Here is a 13,708-nt window from a genome sequence, read left to right on the forward strand (position 1 = left end):
TTCTGTAAAAGGAAGCAGATTGCATGTTCATTGAGATCATTTTAAGGTATAAAGCAGAACAAAGGACAAAACCCACCATTTTAATCATCATTTCACTGGTCTGTAAAGGTTAAATCATCAATTAGTTGTAGAATAACTGGTATCTGAAACCCAGCTGGTAATATATGTTGTCCCAGCAGTCACTGCTATAAGCTTAAAATTCCTATGGTTGCAGAAAAATTAGTTCACACCGTAAAAATTGCAGTAAAGATGCTTGACCTTCTCTGCATTGTAAAACACACTTTAACGTTTCATGTACTGATTATAATGTAAGAATCATGATGGCTGTAAAATTAAATGTTACAATTTGTGTAACAGTACTAGAACTAGATATCTCTAGGCAGTTTGATCAAAACAGATGCTGAAACTTTAATTCATTTTTTTGTGTGTGTTTTTTTTCAAACTAAGGTGTATGGTAAAACAATTGATGGACAGCAGACCATTATTGCATGCATAGAGAGCCATCAATTCCAAGCAAAAAATTTTTGGTAAGTTTCTGTATGGATACAAATACAGTAAAATGCAGCAAACCAAATAACTGCAGTAGTGCCATTACACTGGTGATCCTTAGTTCAGAGAAGGAGGTGCATGCACATCTTTTGTATGACTTCTTTCTCTCTCCATCCCTCTCCAAGATTTTCTGCAAGAATTACATAAAAATCTCTTGCATTGTGGTATGTAAAATGGCAGACTGCACATCTGCATCTCCTTTGCAGAACTTTTGGACCTCTGTAAAATTCATTTTGACTCTTTCAGTTTATCACACCAGCTTACGTTCCCTAATACAGCTGCTTCTGCTTGTGTTGCTTCCTTTGTGACTGACAGAATGAAACCAGCTCATTCCAGTTTGTGTGTCTCGGAGAAAGAAAGTGACCACAGATTATTTTATCGTAGGACTCAAATAATTAATTTTGGGGTGAAGCAGATAAGGGTGATCTTGGATGAAAGGAACTCTTATAAGCTGGATTTTATTTTTTTCTGTGCTTGATTAAAAGATGTTTTCCACAGTCTGGAGGGAACTTTGCATAGCCTCTTGGAGTTAAGTGGCCAGAGTTGTGATAAATATCAACTGAATTAAGGAAATATCTCCTAAACTATATGCAGTTGTCTGAAGAAATGTATTTCATCATTATTTTATTTGTTACTTTCCACCTGCTTTGAAAGTATATTTAGTAATTCCTCAAGTAATGAATGGAAGTGCAGAAATCTTTGTTTTCTGATGCTGACAGTAAATATTACATATGCATGGTAATTTCAGCATGTGTCTGTGTCAGTTATTTACCCAGTATACTGTTCCATAGATTTAAATGACTTTGCACAGTTAATAAATAATTTCTCCTACCAACTTAAACTTGATTAGTAAAGTCTGCATGTTTTACATCACTATTAAAAGTAACCTTTTACAGGTGGAGAAAATATTTCTTGAAAGTTTTCTTTAATAAAGTAATGGTTGGACATCTATGGGTAAATATTGACTGTGTTTCTTAGAGTTTTACAAGGGGATAGTCAGACTAATTCTCTTGTTGTTTTTAAATTAGAGCATTTTTTATATAAAGATCCTTATGAACTTGAGCTTTTTTTAATTGGAATAGCATCTTAAGGACAAAAATGATATCGCTGAGTAGAAATGTGGTCATCTTTAAGGACCACAAGGTGACTAGGAAGCAAACAAATCTAGTTAGCTAGTCATTGAATCCTGAACATCTCAAAACTAATATTGTACTTAAAATGTGGTTCAGCATGTAAGCTGTCTTATCACTAATGGGTGAATCTTTAAGGCTACCAGTAAGATTAACATCACTGAGTTACACAGCCCTTTCATTTAACTTAACAGTGCCAGCAAGCTTCTGAACTGCCTTGGTCTGAATTTTCAATGAGAATCTATAATTCGGATATTCTCCAAAATAATAACCAGTGGTTTTATAATGAAGTTAACTTTACTAGCATCTAAGATGTATAAATATAGATGCATTAGTAGCTGTTAATCTGAAAGTCTTTGTCTCTTTCTCCTTGTTGAATGCACTGGAATCTACACCTAACATTAGTAAGACTGGAATTCATAAGATCAACTTTGTTTCCTCCTTCAAGTGCAAAAAAAAAGAGGGATCAAGAGACAGCCACAGTCTTAATTTAGCTTCTAGTATATTAGAGCTTCTTAATATAGCTCTAATATACTAACCGGCTCCACTAACCTCATGACTAAATAAGAAATCTTTAGTCTGCAGGAAATAAGTCAGGTGAAACTGCAGTCTTCCCCTGCTGTTTTCCAGATGTTTGAAACTCCTTTTAAGCAATTTGGCAAGGATATTGAATTTGTGGAAGGAAACTAAAAGGAAATAGTTGTCCTGGAACAGAAGTGCTAAGAGCTAAAGGCCTAGTTACACTTCAGCATAGCATAAAGTCATGCTACTTTAAATGTTCCTTCCACTCAGTTCTTTTCTTTGATTGATCTGAAGTGTAACTTCACGTCCAGCAAGCTATCAGGGTCCTGGAAACGATGACTATACATGCCTAGTTAAAGGAGGGAAAGAATGGTGGAGGTTTTAGGTATTTTCAGAAGTTAAGTCCTATTTTTAGATCCTTACCAATAGATCTCCTTAGACCACATCCAAAACAGGTTATTGAGTAACTATTCTCTTCCTGAGTGATTACAGGGCAGAATCTTTAGGGAAAGATTTTGTGCATGTGTAGCTGCACAGAGTATTTAATTTTCTTATTTTCTTTTGACAATCAATTGTATGTTGGGTTTTTTTTCCTTAACTGTTGGAGTGACGTCTGATTTCTGAATTTTTAGTTTTTTACTTTTTTCTTTTTAAAGGAATGGCCGTTGGAGGTCAGAATGGAAGTTTACAATCACCCCTTCAACCACTCAAGTGGCTGGCATCTTGAAAATTCAGGTATGCTTATCTCAAACTGCATCCTGATTAGTAAGGTCTCTGGTTGCTATCAAGGGAGACTCGAGCCAGTATTAAGTATTCTAAGAGAATTTGGAGACCTAATAAGCAATGCTGAGATGCTCATTCAGTGAAGTGTTAGCAACTTAATTGCATATTTACCTAATCCTTGCAAACACAAAACACGTGTTTAATATAATGACTCAGAAGACTTCAGAACATGTGTTCACCTTGGCCAGACACGTACCTCTGGTTTCCTGTTGCTTGAATTCACAGTGGCTCAAGCCTTTCCTTAGGAATGCCCTTTCTGAAGTAGAATTTTTTCTTTTTAAGGAATAATAGCAGGGTTGTTTTTCGTTTTTTTCATGTTACACTCTCTACTGCTCAGAAAGGTGGGAACCTTTGCTTTTAGTCTTTCCACCATCTGAAATTTTTTAGTCTGAGTCTCCTTCATTTGGAATTTGCCATTTCGCTTGGTTTTAGGGCATTCAGAAAGGAGATACCATCCAAGCAGGAATGCAGAAATATTGAGACCAAAGGAAGTCTGTCACGTGGTAGGCAGAGGGACTTGACTTCCTGGATTGGTTCTCTGGAATGCGTACACACATATTTTGCAGGAGTTTATTAAAATAATTCAGGGATCAGGAACTAGAATTTTAGTGCAGCCTGGCTTTCAGCACAGAACTTCATTTTTTTTTTTACAAGACAGAGTCAAGTTCCCTTTCCCTGCTCTTTTTGTGACCCCCTTGAGTTTTGCACTTCCTTATTGCTCAGTGATGGCTTCAGAAGGAAAATGTAGTCTAATGTTTCTCTAGCTGTAGCCTAAGGTTAGAATGTTATTTTAGGATGTGGTAGCTGTGTTCAGATCTACTCAAGAAGGATCTGATATCCCAATCTGGGACAAATCTGGTAACAACTGGAATGATAGTCAAAATGTGGACAGCCATTATTACATTGTCAGATGTAGACTGTCATGGTGAGCAGCCTAAGAAGCTACTAGGCTTCTCAAGACTTTGCAGGAATCTAAGTAAATTCTCACTTAAATCCAACAGTGTTTTAGGCATCTGGAAGATCTCGGGTTGTAACGCGAGAGGTGGAGGGTATAGAAGAGGTAGGCACGGGGTGGAGTGAAAGGAGGTACTTATGTTAGCAGATAAAAACATATGGTGTAAACAATTAGTTGGAATAAAGCATCATCCATACTGAGTATGCAGTGATCTTGTCCCCTCAGCGGGGGTGGGCTGTGTGATCCTTGCGGGCGGCCTGGTGATGTTGCCAGTAGCGGCCACAGCACAGCATGCACTTTTGGTGCAAAGTTTTAAGAGATTTTCCCAAACAAGCAGACAGGTGTCTACCTGATTCTGGGAAAGATTAGCCCAGTAGCCTGGAAAATAGCCTGAATGTGGAATTTAGTCAGGTGTTCATCAGCATCTCAATTTGGGCATGAGCTGATTTTTGTCTTTTATTACTGTTTCATAAGTAATCAAGTGTCTGTTTCCGTTTGTTACAGTCTGTGTCTTGAGGCGTGATGAACAATTTTACCTTTTTTTTTTTTTTCTTGTATAGGAACCACTTGTTTCACCAAGGAACTTTGACCTCAGTCTCAAATTTTTAGAAACTGTGTACAATTTCTTGTTGGAGTGTTCCCCCTTTCCCTCTCCAAACAAAAAATTGTAGTGCTGTAACTTTTTTTTAAGGAGCAAATTAATTTTCTACAATATGAACTCACTCCAACGTTTGTGACATTTCCGCATACTGAAATGTCAGGATTTGCAGAATCTTTGACAGCAACGTGGCTGTTGCCCTGGTCCTGATAAGACCTTTTATGAATAAGTTGGAGGAAATTCCAGCATCACCTGCTGTCTTCAAGTGTGTTTGGTATTTTTAAGGTCACTTGACAATTTTCCCTGGAGATCCATGAGCAATATGTTTCTTGACTCAAAGAATCACAGAATCATTACAGTTGGAAAAGACCTTTAAGATCATCAAGTGTAACTACTAACCTCACACTGCCAGGCCCATCACTAAAATAAACCATATCCCTCAGCACCTCATCTATGCATCTGTTAAATATCTCCAGGGATGGAGTCCACCACCTCCCTGGGCAGCCCCTTCCAATGCTGAATAACCCTCTCGGTGAAAAAGTGCTTCCAAATTTCTTCCTTTTTTAAAAAAAACCTGTTAATGAATGCCAGTATAGGAGATCCTCAACTGTCTTAATCTTTTCCATTGTTTAATTTTATTTTAATTATATGTAAAGGGAAAACTGCAACAGCAGAGCCTTTTACTAAAACTAAGTGTTTGTAGTACTTGACATTTTCCAACTGTGTGTGGGAAAACAACCAATAGGTGGACTGGTTACTAATTTTATCTCTTAGGTAATTTGTTATTCTCATCCTTGCTTAGTTAACCTTTCCAAGAGGTTCTGTTCATAAACATCATCCTTTTTGTAGTCTTCTGAACCCAGACCTAGCATTATAGAATGATGCCAGCAGTGAGGCATATAGTACAGAACAGTTATTTCTGATCTTATATGTAAGATAGAACACATAGAATCATAGAATGACAGGGACCGGAAGGGAACTCTTAGAGATCTAGTCCAAACCCCTGCTAAAGCAGGTTCACTTTGATCAGGTCTCACAGGAACACATCTAGGCCGGTTTTGAAAACCTCCAGAGGAGACTCCAAAACCTCCCTGGGCAGCCTGTGCCAGGGCTCCCTCAAATTTTTCCTTATGTTTAAGGGGATCTTTTTTGTGTTCCGTCTTTTGTCCGTTACCCCTTATCCTGTCACTGCAGACAGGACAACAGAAAAAAGTGCAACCTCATCCACCTTTTAAATACTTGTGTTATTGAGGTCTCAGTCTCCTTCAGGCTGAACAGCCCCAAGTCCCACAGCTTTTCCTCATGAGAGATATGCTCCAGTCCCCTGATCATCCTGATAGGCCTATGCTGGACTCTCTTTAGAAGTTCCCTATCTCCCTTGATTTGGAGAGCCCAGAACTGGACATAGTACTCCAGATGAGGCCTCAGAATTATCCATCCCAGAATTAGATTTGGCTCGTCATCCCTGTTAAGTTTTTAGTCCTGAGTGTTTGCCAAGAATATGACTCAGCGAGACAGAGAAGATGTTTGTGCTGATGTTTGCCCCAGAGCACAGGGGAGGTTTAGGCTCTGTGCAGTGGATTGCAACAGAGAAGGGAGGGAGACTTATACTTCTCTGGGTTCTGCTGTTTCATTAGGAGGTCTCAGAATTTTGCAGAGTAAGCACTTCTCATCTTTTAGGAACTGGATTGAAAAAGGTTGGGAGAAGTTTCATCTGAAAAGAAGTGTATTTTATGGTAAAGATGATACCTTTTGTTGAAAAACAGGTGTTTGTCAATAAGCAAAATAATAATGTAAGATGAATCCTAGGAAATAATATTTTTCTCAAATTGATAATTCAGTTGGCTATTGCAGCTCTCTTACTCCATGTCACGTTTTCTCTGTTGTTTGTAAAATTGATGTTCTTTTGCAAACATGATCAAAACAGACATGAATTTATCATATTATGCATTAATACAATCATAGAATCATTACGGCTGGGAAACACCTTTAAGATCAAATCCAACCACAATCAGTCTCCACATCAAAAGGTATCTTGCCTAATAGGGTGAGGCATCAATGTTTCGATTCCTCAAAACATCCGTTATGTTGACTGGATTAAAACTTAAAAAAACCCCTTCTTTAAAGATACCTGCTTAAACATCAGTGAGCTGCTCCTGTACTAGCTGTAGTGAATGATTACCTGTAACTTTATAAATGCTTCCCATTTTTAAGTTTTCCAACAGTTGCATTAGAAACTGGATGTTTTCAGGTCCTTCCCAGCTGAATTTTAAAGTACTGAAGGGTAGCTTGCTTTACTGGTTTCCTCCTGCAGAGTAATTGGGGAAGCCGTTCTGCAGCTATAACATTTCAAGAGTAAATAGATTGTTCTCTTTTGCTATCAAACCTTGGCAAACTTATTCCCAAAGAGCTCCTTTGTCTAGATAAATACCAACTTTTGTTATGAGCTGTATCTAATAGAAGAAAACATCAAAACCAGACAGACCTAGAAAAGGAAGATTAGCAGTGTGCTGTCTCTAGAAAACAGTTTAGGTGAAACAGAAAAAATACCACAGTATCTCAAAGTCTTGCCAATGCTATTCTTATTTTAAATATATATTCACCTTTTTAAGAGTTTCTAGTAACGTCACATTGCTATGTCATCTTATTCATGTTAATCTAACCCTAAACTTCTTTGCATTAAATACTATTTCTATAAAATACTAAATACTAGCAACATAAAACTGTTTACAGAGGAGCTACTTTACCCTCTCAAAAAATATTGAAATTGTACAACATCTAAGTTTTCCTATTTGTGGCTTTTTTGGTTCTCTGACATTTTATGTGTGACTTTGTTTGATTTGTATAGATTTGTTACTGTGTTAAATACTGCAGTATTTTGATTTTGCTGTATGTTGTTAGTCTGTAACATTTAATATGAGGTTCTTTGCTTAATTTTCCATAGGTTCACTATTATGAAGACGGTAATGTTCAGCTGGTGAGCCATAAAGACATACAAGATTCTCTAACAGTGTCTGTAAGTGAACTTTAAAGACCTTAGTGTGTATATTTGAAGTGATTTTTTTTTTTTTTTTTTTTTTTTATTTAAAAAGAGAAGTAAGCTTAAAAACAGCTCAGAAGTTTGGAGACTAGTTTGCTCTTTTGCATGAATGGAAATTAATATTGTAGTTTATAAGTATTTTGTATGTAATGTTTACTGCTTTTACCTAACAGAGTTACTGTTTAAAAAGAAAAACAAACAAGTTACTTTATGCTTGCATATGGCTTATAGAAGCTAAATTACCTTCCATTCTGAAAATTTAATTAGTTTGCTGACAGTCTGTTAGCACTTCTGTTGTATTTAAACTTTACTCTGCAGAGTGACCTATGAAATTAATTTTTGAATGTGAAGGGGGTTTGAGTTGTAATAAGCCACTTAGTAGTATAGTCTCTAGGAGATTGCCTTCTTTGCTTACTGGGAGAAGACTAGTATGCTAAAAATAGTAAACAAATGCTACCAGTGGAGAAGCAGTAGTGGGTACTCTCCCTTCGTTTCCTCCCTGTCTATAACTGATGCTGTCAACCTCTTGCTTTTCTGTACAAAAAGCCCTTTCAGAGATGCCTCGGCTTGAGAAGCATAATGCGCTTTATATTTACAGTATCATTTTTCCAGCTTCTCTCTGAAAGGATCATTATAGTAATTAGGAGCAGATAGTAGAATTAAAAATTGTTTGCAACTAGTACCGGAGGTATCCTTTAAGAGTTGGTAAAGTTGCAACAGGAACAACTACCACTTTTGAAAGAATGCCCCTCTTGCCTACTGGAGATTGTATTTATCAATGGTAAGATTTTCTGTTGGAATGTTCTTTAATTGAACTTAAGCTAGTGAGATTAAACTGGCAAAAGGAAATTGTAAAAGTGAACAGTAGAAGTATTTTAATGATAATGGCTAGGAGTGACCAGTTTGGCTCAAAGCTCAATTTATCAATAAAGAACATTATTTGTTAACATAAAGCAAGGCTTGTTGGCTTTTTAGTTGCAATAGCACCATAAAGAATGGGGGACTGTGGTGCCAAAACACATCTGCAGCTATAGATATAAAATGACTTTTGATCCCCTAAGAGATGGCATCTATTTAGTCTTTCATTCAACTAAGACTTGTTTTGTGGAAGAGTGTATGGAAGAAGTTCTCCTTTCAGTAGTTATTGCTACACTTTCTATTGGGAGGAACCTTAATCTTGTTCTGGAATTTAATAAAGTGACAGAAGGCCAATGAGTAGAAAAATGTATTTTACATAACTCTCCTACCTCCTGCTAGAACAAAAGTAAGTATGCTGCTGGTTAGCAACCTTTATCCTTGGCTGTGAGCTTCACAGAGGACAGAGAATGTGTAAGTTCTTGTTTTACATTGAAGGAACTGCATATAGATTAAAAGGAGCTTTGGCTCTTTTTTGTTGTTTGGCATAGAGGTACTTTTGTACCATCAGTGGACACAACTGAAATCAAGGAGTTCTCTCATTGCAAGAGCTATGAATAATTTTGCTGAAGGTTACTTTCTTATCTCTGAATTCTTTGTGAGCCAAATAAGACCTCCTACCCCTGAATTCTTCCTTTTGTTAGCAAAGCCTTTGAAATCACTGCCTCGGTTCACTGAAAAGCCAAAACCCTTTCTCTTGTTCTATCTCCTGTTTCAGTCTCTTCCTGCAGCACCCAGAAGCACTTTCTTAAGCTGCTCAGTGCTGTTTCACTGAAACTTTGAACCAGTTGTAGCTTTCTGACAGTCTTTGCCTTTGTAGGAAGGAGGGATCACATGGGGCAAGAACACTCCTAACTTTAAACAGCACTGCAAAAGCACCCATAGGAATGTTTCCAACACCAAGTTGGAAGTTTTGAAATTCATGAACCCTCACTTCCCTCTCGAGACTTCTTTCAAACACTTCAGCTAATTTGTCTCCAGATTGGCAGATAGATCATTTTTCATTTTTACAATAAACACACACTTGCATTCTCAAGGACAAGGCCTGAAGCCAAGAAACTGTTTATTGGTCATGATGAAATGTGAACACTGTGGTGTACAGTACCCTCATTTTTGCAAAACATACTTGGGGATGTTTTTAGAAAAACTGGTATATAAAGCGTTTGCCTCAGCTTAATCTTCACATTATAAGAATGTTTAGGAATGAACTAATTTGTTAAGGATTTTTCATTGTATACTGCTTACTTCTGGGTTAGCTGTTCTTTGTTTTCCTGAATTTGTACTGGAAATTTAAAATTGATAATATTAATATCAATTGGTATTTACATGGTTTTAGAGACCTATGTGTGTTCACTGTCATATTTCCAAGTGCTGTTCACTTCCATATGTCTTTTTATTATACTCTGGAATTTTTAATCAAAATATTTAATGAGCTCCATGGTAATCTTTATGCTTGTTACAATTCGACTGTTCTTGGCTTTTTAGTATAGTAATCATGTGGCATATGTCTTTTGGATTAATGTTGTGTTCAGTTTTGGTTTGGCCACAACGTGGTCATGTGTCCTCATGGACTCTACCTGACATCACTCGTAACTATAGCAAAAACCATAATGCAGCTGGTCTTGGAGTTGTACTGTATATCAGACCTATGTCAAGTGCTTTTTTTTTTTTTCTAGAATGAAGCCCAGACAGCGAAGGAATTCATAAAAATCGTAGAGGCTGCAGAAAATGAATATCAGGTATGTTGGAAACAAACACTATATCCTTATTCACACATGTGACATTACTATATCCTTAGCCAAAGCGAGTATTCTGTAATTAACCAGCTTTTGATACCAGCAATCCTGATCTCTTTCAGTGTTAGTGCATTTCCTAAGTGGAATTTCTGTACACATTTCTGTTCAGAGGCTTCTCTGTTAAACAGCTTTGCTAAATATAGCTGTAAGAATTATCCATTTCCATTAGTCATTCTAAAGTTAGAAAAGTGTAACTGTTCTAGATATCCTCTGTAGAAGTGGATTCACGTTCGTGTAGGTCGTGAACATAAAGTAAGTTTCAGACACCATGTTGTGTCAGTTTAAAAAAATGCTTTTAAACAAAAATGTACTAAGTATGTACCATATGCATTGTATTCTTCATAACACTGAAGTGGACTGACTAGCAGACCCACAGAAAAAAAAACAGAGGGAGACTTTTGTGTCTGAGTGATGTTAATGATGTGAGCTAACTCCAGTGGGCACTTTATTCGTGGTGCTGCTGAACCACCCTGCGGTTTGCTGGAACACTTGGGCTGCAGCCAACTTTATTGCATCCATCTCACTAGTTTTCTTCTCATAGTTTCAATCTAGACCTAACAGCTTTCCTTCATAAAATACAGTTCTAATTTAGCATATTTTTATTAAGCCTGCTTAAGAGGTAACAGACTACTCGGTCATTTAACTGTTTCTATAACACCCTAATTCAGTTGCTCATGTGTCTGCTTCGTGTGACTTTGTGTTAACAGACTGCTATCAGTGAGAATTACCAGACTATGTCGGACACTACGTTCAAGGCCTTACGTCGACAATTGCCAGTTACCCGCACCAAGATTGACTGGAACAAGATCCTTAGCTATAAGATTGGAAAAGAGATGCAGAATGCTTAAAGTGAACGTTGCATGACTGGATCATTTTAGTGTCCCTGTATACAAATAAAAATTATTACAAAAAGCGTTTGGAACTGTCAAATCACCCAGTCAGCATGGGCTTTTGCCATTGAAAATCACTGTAAGTAGTTTGGTTAGAGCACAAAGCTTAGCTAATTGACTTTTTTTCCTTTTTCTTTCTTTTCAGAAGGTTGCCACTTCAGTATAGCTGAATATCTTCCTTTAGAGTTTCGGTTGTACCTTATTTTTTTATAATGAAGAGACCGTGTCTTTAGTTTTCAATTACATGTTGAGAACAGCTCAAAAAAATATTTTTGCATATGATAACCTTTTCTCTTGCTTTCGTGTGAAACGGACACCTTCCAAAACTTGCTGGGTTCCTTGTGGAGATCAGTAATGTGCATTTTGAGGTCAGGGTCAACATGGAGTTAGCCATAGGTGCTGTTTTTGAAATCACCTATCCTTGCATTGTCTGTAGAATTGGAAGAAACATTTTCTCTCTCATTGAAACCTCTCAGAATACTTGTTTAGCTAGCTCTGTGGTAACTAAATTTTTTTTTGAAAGAAAAGGCCAAGGTCTAATGCTGTTTTAAGATTTTGAAATTAAATAAAAGTACTTATTTCAGAAATGCATTTAATGCTTTGTTTCTGACAGTTACTTAAATGAGCTCAAACTCCATATGCCCTTGAGGTTTTTTTTAATCATGAAGCCACAAATGTATTATAACAAGGCATATTGTAATATATATAATCCTGTACTCATTACTATGTCTGTCAGTTTATTTTTTTCTTGGATTGAAATTGTACTAAAGTTCAATGTGACATTAAAGTGCAGATTTTCTATTTATTCGAGTATCAGATTGCTTCCTGATAGAGCCTATTTTTGGTGTTTCTATATATTTTTAAAATACTGCTTAAAACAGCCACAAACTTTTGGCCTGTTGGCTGTTCTCGGTGTGTTTGGAGGTGGTTGTGATATCATCAGCCATGGTTTCCATCTGCTTTTAAGAAACATCTATATATGGAAGTCTACTTAAAACAAGTAACTTTTAGTCTCAAATTGGAGGCTGGAAGGAAGAAATTACAAGACCAAAAATAATACATTTTTTCCTGGAGAATGCTTTCCCCTGTCAGATATATCTTGTATTGAAAATAGATGCCAGGTATTGAAAAACACAGACTTCATTACAAATGCTGTGTAAGACTTCTGTGAAATGTATAGGTTTAATTTTTAATTGGATGAAAGCCTGTTTTAAAATATGCTGCCCAATTATGATGGAAAATATAGCAGCATTTTCTTTTTTTGGAAGACAGGTATTTATGCACACTCCTCAGCCAGTAAAGCTTGCTCAAAGGTTTTATATCTTTGTTTACAGCACGATACAATGAATTACCTTAAACTTTAAAGTTACAGCATAGCAAGAGAAAGAGTCTTGAGTATAAAAATGTACACATGAAGTAGTTTACCGTTTGAATTATAATAGCAATACCCCTATATTCTGTACTTCAGTACTCTCTTATAAAGGGGTATCAAACTAACTGAAGTTCTTGAAATTGCTACTACTCTACAGTACTAAACTGTATAGTAGAAAAGCAAGATTTGTTTTACTACAGTCTTCCTGGAGAGTTGCCCTCTTAATTGTCTTCTCAGGTCAGCTGTTGAACAATATTGTTCTTAAAAAGAAGGCTTCCAAAAGCTGCGTGTGAGCTAGTAACACATGCTGAGTCTCACTGTCCAGTTAGTCTTAAATAGGATCTAAATACAAACCTTGTTTGAAGAATTTCTTCAACAGACTTAAGAACAAGCTAAAAATAAAGGGCAGTGAATAGACAGTTAGGAGAACTGTTGGGTGGGCAACAGCAGTGCAAATAACTTTTCTAGCTGTTAGAATATTCTGTATGACCGGAATCAGCACTGGCTAAAAGTCAGGATGCTATTTTTCTTACCTGAAATAAAAAGCTAGTTTTAAATATATTCCTAATAAAGAGGTATTTTACTGTGAAGTACTCTTATTACTGTGTTCCCCTTCCTGTTTATTCAGCCCTGTGATAGTCTTAATTCCTTACCTTCAAAGAATAGCATCCTACAGGTTCAGTTCTACCCATAGAGTGACAAGTAGATTTGTATTGTATTTTTTCCCTGTTGTGTTAATTTTTAGTCTGTGAGATAATTTTACACCTTAAACATCAAATTTATTAAGTTATAGGTTCAATAAAGCAATTTATAAGGAAATGAACTATTCTTTTACTTTTTCGAAATGGTGTGCTGTATTACATTTAGGGGTGATGTCTCCCCAGGTGAAGCTGACCTGATTATCAGCTGAGCCACTTGGCATGTTTGGAGTTCTTGATTTCTCTCACAATTCTGGTTGTCACTTGCCCTTCTTTTTGTTGTTGTTTCTACCCCTACCCCTTTGAAATTGGAGAACTTTAGAGCTCGCTTGGTAGGCTTTAGGCTATTTTGTGTAGGTAAAGCACTTTCTCTGAGAAATTTTGCTGTGGCAATTGTCTTAATGTGAATTACTATTTGTTTATATTCTATTTTTAAATATAAAGACGAGCTTTGTATTGT

At 36.6% G+C, this 13,708-nt stretch overlaps 1 protein-coding gene across 1 annotated transcript in view; it reads left to right on the forward strand.

The window, feature by feature from the left end:
* The window catches only part of CAPZA2 (capping actin protein of muscle Z-line subunit alpha 2), a 32,087-nt gene extending 20,104 nt beyond the window's left edge, over positions 1-11,983 (forward strand). Inside the window, exons 6-10 of the mRNA XM_062017708.1 lie at positions 448-527; positions 2,858-2,936; positions 7,482-7,553; positions 10,169-10,231; positions 10,996-11,983. Of these exons, the coding sequence (XP_061873692.1) occupies positions 448-527; positions 2,858-2,936; positions 7,482-7,553; positions 10,169-10,231; positions 10,996-11,136 (435 nt within the window). The 3' untranslated portion in view covers positions 11,137-11,983. The remainder of the gene's footprint in view (positions 1-447; positions 528-2,857; positions 2,937-7,481; positions 7,554-10,168; positions 10,232-10,995) is intronic.
* The last annotated feature ends 1,725 nt before the right edge of the window (positions 11,984-13,708 follow it).

The sequence above is a fragment of the Colius striatus genome, chromosome 1 (assembly GCF_028858725.1).
Source record: "Colius striatus isolate bColStr4 chromosome 1, bColStr4.1.hap1, whole genome shotgun sequence".
NCBI lineage: Eukaryota > Metazoa > Chordata > Aves > Coliiformes > Coliidae > Colius > Colius striatus.